The sequence below is a fragment of the Hipposideros armiger genome, unplaced genomic scaffold, assembly GCF_001890085.2.
Source record: "Hipposideros armiger isolate ML-2016 unplaced genomic scaffold, ASM189008v1 scaffold_9, whole genome shotgun sequence".
Taxonomy (NCBI): domain Eukaryota; kingdom Metazoa; phylum Chordata; class Mammalia; order Chiroptera; family Hipposideridae; genus Hipposideros; species Hipposideros armiger.
The window spans coordinates 3829114-3844361 of NW_017731359.1; the positions used below are offsets into that span (position 1 = coordinate 3829114).

Below are 15248 nucleotides of genomic sequence, written 5' to 3' on the forward strand. Positions count from 1 at the left end.
AAATAAAATTAGTAAAAGTGAATATTCAGCCCTTTCTCATTACGCATATAAATCTCAAACCCTCTCTTTCCCCATACTAAAAAGACAAAAACACACCACTTTCTGGCCTTGCCTTTCTCCGTGGTATACCTGCTGGTCTGCTTCTAACCTCTGGCCTCTCTCTGTGTCCCTACTCTACCCACTCTGGGAGGTGGAGGATGATTAAGTCCCACTTAATTCTGTCATTTTGTGACAAATCAATTCCACCTGCCTGATGGCCACATGGAAAAACTAAACTGTTCACCTGCCTGTCATCTTTGCTCCTAATCCACTGGTACTTCCTGAACAAGGAGTTAAGAATCCCTGCTGTTACATTAATTAAACTTATTAAGAAACATGTTCAGAGAGCTACAAACCCCACCCATTTAATTAATGGACAAGTTCAACTTACATATCTAGGTTGATCCAAATGATACATCTGAATTCCTCACAGTTAACATGATACTTTCACTACTTGTGAAAATTGTTGGGTAGAACTAAGTTCCTCGTTTAACAATGATCAAAATAAACCAATTATACTTTTTACATAGAATTCTTCTTTGACATATTTTCACTTAATAATAAATTATTATCCTAATTAAAGCAGCTAACAATGTATCAAGTACCACTGCGGGCATTTTACAAGTATTAACTCATTAAATATTCATACTCACCCTATCTGTTAGGGTCCATCTTGGTTTCATTAACAAATGAAAAATTGTGGCACAGAAAGGTTAGGTAACATGATCCCAACTACCTACTATAAGTGGCAGAATAGGGATTCAAACTCAAATTTATTAAGGATTGGCCGTAGTTCCTTCTATGAAGTCTTGCTGGATTTTTAAAAATTATTAATTATAGTATCTTTACTGAGACATAATTCAAATGCCATACATTTTACCCATTTAATGTGTACAGTTCATGGATTTTAGTATATTCAGTTATGCAACCATCACCACATTCAATTTTAGCACATTTTCATTACCCAGAAAGAAATCCTATACTCATTAGCAGTCACTCCTTATTTCTCCCAACCCAGCCCCCACCCCAACTCTGGCAATGGCTAATCTACTTTCTGCTTTTTTAGATTTGCCTACTGTGGACATTTTATATAAATGGAATCATGTTGTCTTTTGTGTCTAGCTCCTTTCACTTAGCATGATGTTTTCAAGGTTCATCCATGTTGCAGAGTTTATTAAAACCTCATTCTTTTTTATTGCTGAATAATATTCCATTGCATGGATATGCCATATTTTGTCTACCCATTCATCAGCTCATGGACACTTGGGTTGTTCCCACTGTTTGGGTGTTACGAATCTGTTATAAACATTCAAGTATAAGTTTTAGGGTGGACATAAGTTTTCATTTTTCGAGTATACAACACAGAAGTAGAATTGCTGGGTCATATAGTGACACTGTGTAACCCTTCTGAAGAACTGCCAGATTGTTTTCCATGTCAACTTGCACCATTTAGCATTCCCACCAGCAGCGCATGAGGGTTCCATTTTCTCCACATCCTAGTCTATGCTTGTTATTATGTTTTTTTAATTATAGCGGTCCTAGTGGGTGGGAAGTAATATCTCACTGTGCTTTTGATTTGCGTTACCCTAATGGCTAATAACCCGTATGTTGACCATCTTTTCATGTGCTTATTAGGTATCTGTATATCTTCTTTGGACAAATGTCTATTCAGATCCTTTTCCCATTTTTTAATTGAGTAATTTATCTTTTTATTTTTGAGTTGTAAGAGTTCTTCATATTTTTTAGATACAAGTCCCAGATAAGATATATAATTTGCAAATATTTTCTCCCATTCTGTGGGCTGTCTTTTCACTTTCTTGATGGTGACCTTTGAAGCACAAGTTTTTAATTTTGATGAAGTTCGATTTATTTTTTTCTCTTGTTGCTTATGCTTTTCATGTTATATCTAAGAAAGCTCTGCCTAAGCCAAGGTAATGAAGACCTACTCCTGTATAAAACTAAGAGTTTTATAGTTTTAGCACTTAAATCTTATTTATATCTTTTCTCTAGTTGCAAATTAATACCACAGGAATAGTACACACACAACCACCCCATTTCCTTTTTTCATACCAAAGTGCTTTGGTGGTCTAGGCTAAGTCTAGTCTATGACCAGAAATGATTGTTTATTGAATTCTAATTTCTAATATTGAACGAAGGCTCACTTATAGGATGTCATAAATTTCTGCTCCATCCGTCCATTGATACACAGTTAAGGGAATGTCTAAGGATAAAGCTACCTATCCTGTATTCTATGATCATAATTACAGTATAAGCTTTTTCCATAAAATTTAAACTTAAAGGTCTCTACAGTCATATTTATAAGCTCAAAATCTTTGGAAAATATAAATTTAATTGCTCTAATTATAACTACTGACATGTCCACATATTTTCATAGGATTCCTGTCATGCTCCCAATGTAACTATGACAGTGAAATTATAATTTAAGTAATAGAATTTAACTCAACTAAGATTTACTGAGGACCTAGTATATGCAAAGCATTATGGGAAGTGCTGAGATAACTGTCATAGTTCTTGACCACAAGAAAGTTCTAATTTAGTGGGGATAAAAAATAAATAAAAAATGGACAAGTTCAATTTGCATGTCTAGGATGATCCAAATGATACTCTGAATTCCTCACCTAAGGGATCTCTATTCTGTGATCTAGGTGCTCCAGCTCTTAAATCACAGAGAAACTCCTGAAAAGCTATGTGAAAATTATATTTTTATTAAAAAAATGATATATGTAAAGGAACTTGGCAAGTTGAAGGAAATCCTATGTAATGTGAATGTCTTCTTGTAATGTAAAGAATACTCTTCCTCACATGAATCTTTGTTTGCTCAAGGCAAGAATCCCCCACACTGTTCCCTGTGGGATATATCAGATGATTTCATCATTTAGCTATTTTGACTACCAAATATTTTTCTGTGGGGCTCCATTTTAATGTGTAGCTTTTGAGTTACATCAAGCCCTGATTCCTTTTTAAGCCCAAATAAAACTGAATATGAATATACTTTCTAGTTTCACATACTGGCCACCAAATTTACATTTCTCTGTTCTTTACCCTTCCAACTCCCCTCATTTGGCATGCTAGAAACATCCTATTGCTTCGGGTCAAATCAATATTTATTTGATGGGATCAAAATTATATGCTCTTATACCAGAAAGAGAAGTTGAAGAATATTTCGGCTGAGTTGTGTGGTTTATCCACAGTACCACATTCTGGTTAAAAGGATTTCATCACTCAGTCAAATGGCTCCCACAATTTCAGTGGTTTTCTAGTCACAGTCAATAAAGCAAAGAAAAAAACTCCCATAAAAACACTATTTACTCATCTTCATGACTAAGCAATTTTTGGAGAGAGCAGTTAGGAAGCTGCTTCAACAACTTAAAAAAAAATGCACACAAAAATACTAATGCCAGAAAGCATTTATTCTGAGTTAGGAGATGCAAAATAATCAATAAGGTTGTGAAAGAAAGTTTTTGTCTAAATCAACTATATCAGCTACTTACTTAAATGCTATTTTAGGCACTAAAGATAACAGAATTCACTTTAAAATTCTTTAGAAGATTTAGAGTAGGACAGATATTTTATTTTTTTGGCTTTTGTCTTACCTTGTGGCAACAAGAGGGTAGCTGTGACATGGTGATGCCCAGGCATCCCTTGTCCATGGCATACAGTCATAAAGCAGCAAATCCTTTTCAGTCACAGCCATGAGAACAGGTCTCCATTGTTGTCTTCCACCATCTAGTTTTGCCTGTTCCAATGGTCAAATCCAGAAAGCAGAACTAACTATAATGATATGTAATTGTAAACATCCCTTCAGTGATGCCTTAACATAGTGGGCTCTCCATTTTGTTTCCCTGCCCAACAGACTTGAGAAACATCCTATCAGATTCCTTCCCACTGGCAGGGGCTCTCCATTGGGAGGTGTGAGGTGGATTGTGTGGTTTGAAAAAGCTCTCCCTAATTGAGTAACAGACATTATCTAGAGATGTGACAGTTTTTCCCATTCCACAATAACTAATTATCAACAATTCTCATTAAATATATTATAATCTGTTGAAAATGATAATAGTGTTAGTATGCCCGATGTGGGAGTAACATCATCTAAGTACAGGGTAGAAACAAAATTCTACTACCAAATAAGCCTGTATAATCTAAACATCAGTGTTTTTCAACTATTTTTAATCAAGACCTACAATAAGAAATACATTTCACACTGCAACCCAATACACACATGTAATTAGCCAAATAAAAAAAATTTCCAAAACAATACAATCCCTATATTTTATGCAGTATACTCTGATAATTTCTATTTTATTTTTTTAAAATGCTGACAACCTACTATGTTGTATTTTGGAAAACACTCATATAAACTATTGTCAAAAACTACCCTATTATACTTTAGGAAGTTTATGTTTCAATTTCATATGTGCCATTGCATTTACTTGCATAAAGCTCAGTTATCTCAGTGAGGGTTTAAGAATGTAAGAAAACAACCACATTTTATCCATATTGTTAAGGATCCAAGGCCAAAAAGCAAGTCTCTGTTCAAGAAAAGCTCTGGTATTATCAAAACATGTACCCTCATCAGATAAGACCTTTGAGCAGAGAATGTTTAACAACAGTGTATTTTAACACTGATCCTTCAGCTCACTATCACTGATGACGGATGGCTTCAAGGAGGATACAAACTGATGAATCACTTGTCTCTTCAACAGTTGTCTTCAGAGCCACTTTTGATTTTCTCCTCCTTAATGACTTCTGAAGGTTGTCTAGATATGTCAGAACACCTTAAGAATACATCTATAATCCGAAAAGTGGCCTGAGTGGTTCTGTTCGGTATTATAGCATCTACCATCAGGACTCTTTTCTCCTAGCGAAAGCCACAAGCTAATTCCAGGAGTGGAAAATGAATTCCAGTGAAGTGACCCTAGTGTACCATGTGCTGAAAGCACAAAAAATATGACCTGACTTGAAGAATTCAAGCAAAGTATTATATAAATGATTATACGTTTCTTATTGGTGAACCCAAGTTTTCTAAGACTCTACATTAGTTTATGAGTAACTGTAATATCTGGAGGGAGAGTATCAGCTTTAAAGAGGTTCTCTTGGGTTCTTACATTTTTGGGTCATAGATACCACAAAGGGATTTCTAGTTTATGTGCACTACTAAGTCTCTGAGATTGTTATGGATAATATTTCAATAGGAAAAATCATGTAAAATCTATCTTCCCAAAGGGTTAAAATGATAACCTGATTTTTTAAAATTAATTTTCCCCTAAGTTATAAGGGAGAGATTTTGAAAGCTAAATCAGAGTATATATGTATTTGGAAAACCTAAATTAAATGTATTTCTTCTCAAAAAAGATATTTTAGGCTCTAAAGAAAACTGCTAACGCCAATTGAAGCAATATCCAATTTCAAGAGAGAAATCCTTTTGTTCAACTAATTTTTAAAAAGTGTTTGTTCTTTAGCTCTCTTGAGACCTTAGTTTTTGGAGAATATCTCTTCCTTCTTCTACCTGCCCCTTTCTTTTTTCTTGAGAAAAGTGAAACCTCAATTTAAGTCATTCTTTTGCCTATTTGCTTTAACTTATAAAAATACTACTTGCTTTCACTGGAGTCAAAATGCTGCCTGCTATATATAGCATGTGTATTCAGTTGTGGTTATCAGTGAAAGCAGCCTTGGGGCTCCACTATTGAGTTTTTGGCTAGAGAAAAAAGGAATACTAATGTCAGGGTTCTGGTTTGCTTGTGTTTCAACACCCACACATGCATATACACTCTGGCCAAACAAGAGCCTTTTACAAATTTTATTTCCTAATAAATAGAGTTCGATAGCACTAAAGATGAAAATATACTAATAGTTATTACTCACTCCTTAAATCTCTTAATCTTATAAATCTTTTTAACAGGTGATGTATATCTGTTCTTTATTTTTATAATAGAAAACTCAGAGCAAACACTAAATAAACCATTCCAGTAATCCTAATTGGAATCTTTACACACTTTGGGAATTATCAGGGACAAAGTCGGAATTTTGAAAACAGAGCTTTCTTTGGCTGATCTGGCTTTTCAAATCTATACTCAAATGCTCAAAAATACTGGTTTTATAATAGGTCATACATGCCCCCCCCCTTTACTTAAAGAAAATCTCTTAAGAATATAACCAACTAAAAGGTAAATTATTAGTCATATAAAAATCACTATCAATAAAGAGAACAGAAGTTCTTATGCATAGAATAAATTATGAGTTACCAAATATCTATATATTGGTTTCCCTGTTTTATGCAAACTCAACTTATGACAATGTGAAATAACAAAAAAGATAAATTAAGGAGAAATCATTTAAAATTAACTAAATGATCCTTTCTTCATTTATCTGCCCCAAATGACTATCTTTTCTAAGTACTGCTGAAACAGTTTCATTTATATGCAAACTTTTCAGGAGATACACCTCTTGCCAAAGGAAATGATTACCTATATTAAACAGAATAAACTGAAATTATCTTGGCCATTTTCTCATTCATTAACAATCTTACTGTCAGAAAAGGCTTTGGCATTTACCTAGTTCAATCTTCATCAGCTTCATAAGCTCATTATAATACCTCTGAGAAACGGTATCCAATCTTGCTTGAACACCTTTTTCTGAGTGATATCTGATTTAGGTAACCCAAACAACTACTTCAATAAAGTAAAAATCAAGAATATTTTAGAAATAGCCCTTTGAATTATTAGTTCAGTGGTACTATTTTTAAAAGTGGTTGAAATTTTTCTACTTAGCATTATTTCCCAACCCTGAGTTGTGTTCTTGGTCAATATTTTAAAATTAGTGACTTGTTTGCTTGCTTTTTGTATGTAGATATGTAGACAAAGAAAACAAAACACTTAGCATCTATTACATACAAAGCACTAGGCTAAGCTCTCTGGGGGCAAAAAAGATTTGGAAAAAGTGTTTTCCTATCTTCCAAGAGCTCACAATTGAGTGGAGGAAACACACATAATATGATCCAAAAAGAGCAAATTATGATGAACTAGTGGCTTTATTTTTCTCCTTTTTACTTGTCTGTATGTAGTATAAACCAACTTAAGATCACTTTCAAGTCTGGCAACTCCCATACATCGCTGGTGGAAATCCAAATTAGTTTTACTCTGATGAAAGGCAACTTGGCAATATTTATCAAAATTACAAATGCATATGTATGATTTGTGGTAGTTTAAAAATATGTCTGCAAATTCTTTACTTCTCTTCCCTTTAGAAGCCCTTGTGTGTAGGCTGGACTTAGTAAATCGCTTCTAACAAAAAGAATAAAGCAGAAGAGAGAAGGTCATAAAAGGCACTGTTCTCCATCTTGTTCTCTCTCTCAGATCACTCACTCTGGGGAAAACTAACCACCCTGTCTTGAAGACACTCAGGCAACTCTGTGGAAAGCCCTGCAAGGGAAAGAACTGAGGACTTTTGCCCACAGGCAGCAAGAAACTGAGGCCTCCTGCCAATAGCCATGTGAACAAATCACGGGGGAAGTGGAACTGCCAACCCCAGTCAAGCCCGGAGATGACTGCCCTGTTGGCTGACAGCTTGACTACAACTTGATGAGGGATCCTGGGCCAGAACCATCCAGCTAAAGCGTAAACAGAGTCCTGATCCTCAGAACTCTGTGTAAGGTAAATATTTGTTATTTTAAAGTCTCTGAGACTTGGGGTAATTTGTTATACAGCAATAGACAGCTAATACACCCTTTGACTCAGCACTTTTGGGGACTTATCCTATGGGTATAGAAATACCCTCTGCTTTCTGAACTCTCATTATCCGAAGTAAGAAACTCATATAAATTTTTGGATAAATCTTTTTCTAACCAAAGTTTTACTACTCACTAACACAAACTTAAGAACCAAAGAGTTTGAATAGCACATGTGTAAAAGGACAAACTACAAGGTTTTTTATTGTAGCATCTTTTGTAATGCCAAGAGATTATAACAACAAAACTGGGAAAGTGCTTATTTAACTATAGGCACACAATGGAAAACTATACAGTTGTAAAAAAGAATGCCCTCTGTTCATTGATATGTTAAGATCTCCAGGGTATAATGTTCAATGAAAAGAAGAGCGAGGTATAAAGTAGTATGCATAATATGCTATCTTCTATAATAGAGAAAAAGGAAGATATATGTTCCTATTTGCTTTTATTTGCACAGAGAAACTCTCAAAAGATCACTAGAAAGAAATGAATTGATGACTTCTTTGGGGAAAAGGGAGTGGGAATTAGGTGGATGGGGACAGAAGGAGATAAGACGTTTCACCTATAAACTTTTTATTCCGACTTTTGCACCAGGTGAATGTATTACCTTTGTGAATACATTGCCTTTTTAAAATCATGAAGATTGCTGAAAGCACAGAACAATTACCATTCAACCGGGTTATTCAACCAGCACATAAAAATATAAAAGCAATGATAAACAACTAAAACACTAAAACTTTCACAAGTCATAAGTACTTATATCATGATTTTCATCAATTTCTTCTCTACTTAGTTATTCTAATTATGCTTCCTAGAAATGATCACAGTACTAAATTCTGTGTTCTAATTTATTATAATTATTGGAAATATTCACAAAATTTCAGAGCTGAAAAAAGAATAGATTAGTGGTGTCCAAAATTGATCTACAACACAATCACCGAAAGCTACCAAATAAGACTGCCAGGCCCGATGACAGATCTATCAAAGCAGAACTTTGTTGAGGTGGAAGGTGGGCGGCCAGGCCTGGGAAACTCTCTTCAAAACAAAACAAAATAAAACAAAGCAAAGCAAAACAAAACAAAACAAAACCAAGAGAGCAAAACCTCCCTGGGCTGATACTGATGCAATCCCTGACTCCTGCACACACATGAGGGAACCAGGATTCAAAGAGACAAAGGAACTTTTATAAAGATCTAAAACCAGTGGAAAACTAGCACTTGAACGCTCATCTCTGAACCCCTAGTCTAGTCTTCTTTTTTCCAACTCCTTCTGGCTGAGCTGACAATGAAGGGCCCCCTAAAAAAAACTATGTACATAACATAATGTAGAACTTTTAGTCTCCCTTTTGTCAAACTTGAGATCTAAACTAACTTGGATTCCGTTCTTTGTTTCCCTTGAGCCAATGTCCATTTAGCTTTTCTTGTTTCTCTTCATTTATCAGTTGTGAAAGACATCTGTCTAATGACTTGTAAAATATTTTGTATATTTTATACTTTCCCCAGAGCAGGGAAGTAAACCTGCTGCTCCTGAAACTCTGTCAACAGACTAACACATGGGGTGGGAAACTATGACTTGTGGGCCAAATGCAGCCCACTACCCGTTTCTGTAAATAAAGATTTATTGAAATACGGCCATACCTATTCATTTTCATATTGTCTATAACTATTTTTTTGTTACAATGGCAGACTCAGGTAGTTGTGACACTATCTGGCCCTCTGCAGAAACAGTTTGCTGATCCTCTTCTACAAACATGAAAATGATCCCCTGTCATTAAGAACAGAGACGGAAATAAGGACCTCTTTTTGGTTATGTTGTGATGATGATTATCATGACAGTCAATTTTTCTGATGGAGGTGATAATTAACAACGAATAGCTCAATGGTAGGGAGGAGAAAGAAAAGATCTTCAAGGTAGATATCCAGGACCTGACTGCATGATATTACAGATATATGAATTCTGCAAGCCAGGTATCCAGGCCCTGACTGCATGATAAATATGAATTGTGGGAACCATCCTGGCTCTGAATAGCAACCAGGTGAGCCCCTGCCTGCCTCCCAGCCTACCTGTTCTGCCAGCCAGGCAATGTGCTTGACCTCCTTGCTGCCTCCTGCTGTACTAGTTGCACCAAGCATGGCATTGAGTTCAGCCAACACCTGTGGGAGGAGAGCCATTATGTTGGTGTGGATAGCTACAAACCAGGAGTGTGCTGTGGCTGTGTCCTTGCAGCGTAGGATCAATGTGTTCCTGCTATCAGGAGAATGTAGCTCTATCAATCTGTGTAGAAAAAGGAAAAAAAAAAAGTAAGCTAGGTCAGAAGTCATCAAACCTGCCAGAGTATAAAATACATGACTGAAAATCTATTTGAATTTTACATTCCAGAATAGAATAGAGATACTTTCTCTTAATTCTTAAGGGTCCAATTCCAGAGAAAACCACATATGGAAAGATAATCATTGGAAAGACTAACTGCTGGGTCTCTTGTTTCAACATGTTAATGTAATGACCTAAGATGAGGGGACCTATTGTATAGTCTATAACAGAACACTTCGTTCTGCCTTAATTTCCATGTCAAAGAAATGGAAAGCACGCTTGCTGAATCTAATAGGCAGATTATAAAGAAGAAATTGATATTTAAAAAAAAATATTTTGAAAATTCTGATATTAGGTACTACTGCTAAATAAAACCTACTGCCAAATAGTGACCTGAAATTTCCACTGTGTGAAATAAAGAAAAGAGAAAAGAGCTGAAGAATATGATTCTTTATGAAAAATTTGGAACTGTGTTTTAGTGTCTGGGTAACATCATGTGATTAAACCTTCCACTGAATCATAGTAGAAAAACAGTTAAGAGACCTTCAACTCTATGACTATTATTTGTTAATACTCAACTGAGAACAATCTATACTTTAAAAGTAATCTTTAGGAGTTAGCTAAAAAATTTTTAAAGTACATTGAACAAATTCTTTTTTTTTTTTTCTTTTAAGATTTTTATTGGGGATTTGGGGGGCTGGGAACAGCGCTGGGGAACTGGGGGAAAGGGAACAGACAAGTTGCTGTCCTTTTGTTCTTCAGTCTAGTTGTGGAGGACATTGCTTCACTGGCCCTAGTTGGCACCATCATTGCACTCTTTCCGGGTGAGGCAGATCAGTCGCCAGCTTCTGGATGGCCGCTCACGCTGGCTGCTGGCTACATACGGTAGCCCATGGCAACCCACTGCCACAGGGGCTGCAGCCTACGCCGTCGCCGGCGACTCAAGGAAACCCAGCTACAGGTTGAGCTGTTGTTCAGCATCTTAGCTGTGGAGGGCAGTGTCACTGGCCCTCATATGTGGGATCCGAACAGGGAGCCCTCTGGCATCCCAAGCCAGCTCTTAAGCAACGCGCCACTCTGCCGGCCCAACAAATTCTTTATACAGCAATTTCTTGAGTATTGTTTTATGTTTTGGCTAAAGTTTTTGTCAAGATGTATTTAAAATGTCAAATAAATAAATGACTAACATATATACACTGCTATGAATGTAACTTTCAAAATGGAAAAATAAAAGCTCTTAGGAGTGTTTTTCATGGCAGGCTAGAAACTGACAAATTGCCACTAACCAAGGAGAGGTATCTTTATTCTTTCATCTTTCTAAAGACAGTTTGACTGTCTTGAAGCACTGTTATCAGGCCCTGTACTGCCCGTCAAAGATAAGCAGTTTACATGCACACTTGCATTTCTGCCTTGATGCCTGTGCCCCTCTCTTTTGCCAAATATTTTAATTTGCCACATTTAATATGGCAAATAATCATTCTCATATGAACTCTGGTCAGTCTATCCTTGCTTAAACACACATTTATTGCATACCTACTGTGTACCAGATACTGTAGCAGACACTGGTATTGGAGATACATTGGTGAAAAAATAGATGGGTCTAATAGTCTAACGGGGAAGGCAGAAAATGAACAAAGAACTGTGATGACTACTATGAAGTTCTTCTCTAAAAAAGGCACTCCCAAGATGGTAGTGGCACAGCAGGACTGCAATGGAAGCCTCTAAGCCTCTGGGCCACATTCCCTAAGCCGGTGTCATGCTTTGAGTCAGTTTATAAACACATCTACCTCGTACCTATTTACTCACCCACTCACCTGCCCTCCCCCTGGAGGCCTAGCCACCAGTCTATCCATATCTGCCTTCAAAGTTTCAGGGCAATAGACAAATGGGAGTATTGTATGATTCCATTTATATGAGGTCTCTAGAGTAGTTAAATTCACAGAAACGAAAAAGTAGAATGGTAGTTGCCAGGCATTAGGATGAGGGGGGAATGGGGAATTGTTTAATGGGTAGTTTTAGTTTTGCAAGATGAAAAAGTTCTGGAGATTGGGATTGCAATAATATGAATATACTTAATACTAGTGAACTGCACACTTTAAAATGGTTAGATGGTAAATTTTATATTATGTGTACTATAGTACAATAAAAATTTTAAAATAAATGAATTAAAAAATAACCCTATGGTGAAATGTAAGATGGATTACTATAGAGAAAGAAATGGCCTGGGGAAATTTAGTTGGACACAAAAAGGATGAGACTACACAGAGCTCCCCAGTAGGATACAGACTCCTACGCAGGAAGAATTCCTCATCCTAAAAGCCCAGCAAAAATAGAAAGAGGAAGGTAAGAGATCTCTGACAAATAACTTAATATTCGTACTGACCTTTATTTAGTCTTCTGTGTTATTTTATATTTATTCTTTTTGATGTTACTTTCACTATATTAATTGTAGCTGTCATGGTCTGTTAAATATTTGGCTAAAAAATTGATTATATTCTCTATGAGAAAAATAGCTATACATTTGTTATGGGAAGATTTAAAACAGTACATTACACTACATAACAATAAAATATTGCACTTAAAGGTAGAATCATCTCTGTAATAATCCTTTTGATGAGTTAATTAACAATTGTATTATTTGTAGAAACTGCTCATATAATCATTTAAGTAAGTAGCTAAAGTTATTTTATAATAAATTTACTTAATGACAAATAGTTGTATATAAACTGCAGTGCTCGACTGTTAGATAATGTATGAATACAAACCCAAAGCAAGTTATTTTATATTTTCTTTGTTACTTATACTAATCTTAAAAAGAAAAAGTAGGGTAGGCCGAGTGGCGTGTTGGTTAGGAGTTGGCTTGGGATGCCAGCTCTGAGCAGCAGGGCCCCGGTTTGGATCCCACATGAGGGCAGTGACCTGCGCTCTCTACAGCTAAGATGGTGAACAACAGCTCGACCTGGAGCTGGGCTGCCGTGAGTCGCCGGTGACGGGGTAGGCCGCAGCACCTGCTGCAGTAAGCTACCGTGAGTGGCTGGCAGCCTGCGTGAGCTGCTGTGAGCGGCCGTTCAACGGCCAGCGAGCGACTGCCTCAGCCGGGAAGAACACAATAATACCAACATGGGCCAGGGAAGCGACGTCCTCCACAACTAGACTGAAGAACAGAAGGACAGCAACTTGTCTGTTCCCCTCCCCCAATTCCCCAATTAAAAAAAAAAGTATTTCTAGAACTTCCTGTATAAGATGGCAATTTAGCACACACATCTATTCTAGTCCTTACTAAAAACAAGTTGAAGGGAATTTTTAAAAAAAAATCAATGGGCTTTTTCTTTTATCATTATTAGGCTTACAAAAAACAAACAAAGAGGAGCAAAAAGTACAGCGAGCTCCCAAATACCCCTTCTCTCAACATCCTCTATTGTTAACATCTTGCATTAGTGTGTATGTTACAACTAATGAGTCAATATTGATACATTATTATTAGCTAAAGCCCTGGTTTACTCTTTGTGTTGCATATTCTGAGTTTTGATAATGTATAATGATATATATCTACCACTAAGATATCATACAGAATAATAGCTTCACTGCTCTAAAAATCCCATGTGCCATCCACTGATTTCCCCATCACTCACCCCCTGGCCCTGAACTTCCGGCAACCACTGATCTTTTCACTCTTTCCATGGAATTATACAGTAAACAAGCCTTTTCAGATCGTTTTGGTTTTTTTTTTTTCAACTAACAATATGCATTTAAGTTTCTCCATGTCTTTCCTAGTTGAGAGCTCATTTTTTTTAAATCACTGAATAATATTCCATTGTCTGGATGCACCACGGTTTGCTTATCCATTCACCTATTAAAGAACTTCTTGATTGCTTTCAAGTTTTGACAATTATGAATAAAGCTGCTATAAACATTTGTGTTCAGATTTTTGTATAGACACAAATTTTCAATTCCTTTTGGTAAATACCAAGGAGCATGATTACTGGGTCATATGGTAAGACCATGTTTAGCTTTGTAAGAACCTGACAACTATCTTCCAAAGTAGGTGTACCCTTTGACATTCCCACCAGCAATGAATTAGAGTTCCTGTGGCTCTACATCCTCACCAGCATTTGGTGTTGTCAGTGTTTTGGATTTTGGCCATTTTAATAAGTGTGTAGTGGTGTCTCATTGTTTTAATTTGCAATTCTCTAATGAAATATGATATTGGGTACCTTTCATATGCTTGTGTGCTACCTGTATTTTCCTTTGGTGAGGAGTCTGTTCAGGTCTGTTGCCCATTTTTTAATTGGGTTGGGTTGGTTTTTTATTGTTGAGTTTTAAGAATTCTTGGTATATTTGGATACCAGTCCTATACCTGATACATATTTTACAAAGATTTTCTCCCAGTCTGTGGCTTCTTTTCATTCTCTTAACAGTGTGTGATGGTTAATTTTATGTGCCAACTTGACTGGGCTAAGGGATGCCCATATAGCTGGTAAAACATCATTTCTGGATGTGTCTGTGAGGGTGTTTCCGGAAGAGATGGAAGAGATTAACATTTGAACCAGTAGACTGAGTAAAGAAGATGGCCCTCACCAACTTTGGCGGGCACCATCCAATCCACTGAGGGCTGGAATAGAACAAAAAGGCAGAGGAAGGGCAAGTTTGCTCTCTGCTTGAGTTGGAACATCCATCTTCTCCTGTCTCTGCACAATGGCACTCCTGGTCCTTGGGCCTTTGAACTTGGACTGAATTATACCACTGGCTTTCCTGGTTCTTCAGCTTGCAGACAGCAGATCATGGGACTTCTCGGACTCCATAATCACATGAGCCAATCCCTATAATTAATTAATAAATCTATCTACCTACCTACATACCTACCTATCTACCTACTTTATCTATCTATCTATCTATCTATCTATCTATCTATCTATCTATCTATCTATCAGCCTACTTACCCATCCATCCATCCATCCATCCATCCATCCATCCATCCATCCATCCACTTTTCCTATTGGTTCTGTTTCTCTGGAGAACCCTCATGTCTTTTACAGAGCAGAAGTTTTTAAGAAAGTTCAACTCATTTTTTTTTTATGTATTATGATTTTTAGTGTTGTATCTGAGAAGTCATCAGCAAACTTTAAAGGGGATTTTTTAAAAGCCTAATCCTAAA

The 15248-nt window shown here is 36.5% G+C and overlaps 1 protein-coding gene across 1 annotated transcript in view; it reads right to left on the bottom strand.

The window, feature by feature from the left end:
- Window positions 1–15248, bottom strand: part of SNTB2 (syntrophin beta 2) — a 90223-nt gene that overhangs the window by 27671 nt on the left and 47304 nt on the right. Inside the window, exons 5-6 of the mRNA XM_019653750.1 lie at window positions 9847–10057; window positions 3654–3796 (exon numbers count right to left, since the gene is read on the bottom strand). Of these exons, the coding sequence (XP_019509295.1) occupies window positions 3654–3796; window positions 9847–10057 (354 nt within the window). The remainder of the gene's footprint in view (window positions 1–3653; window positions 3797–9846; window positions 10058–15248) is intronic.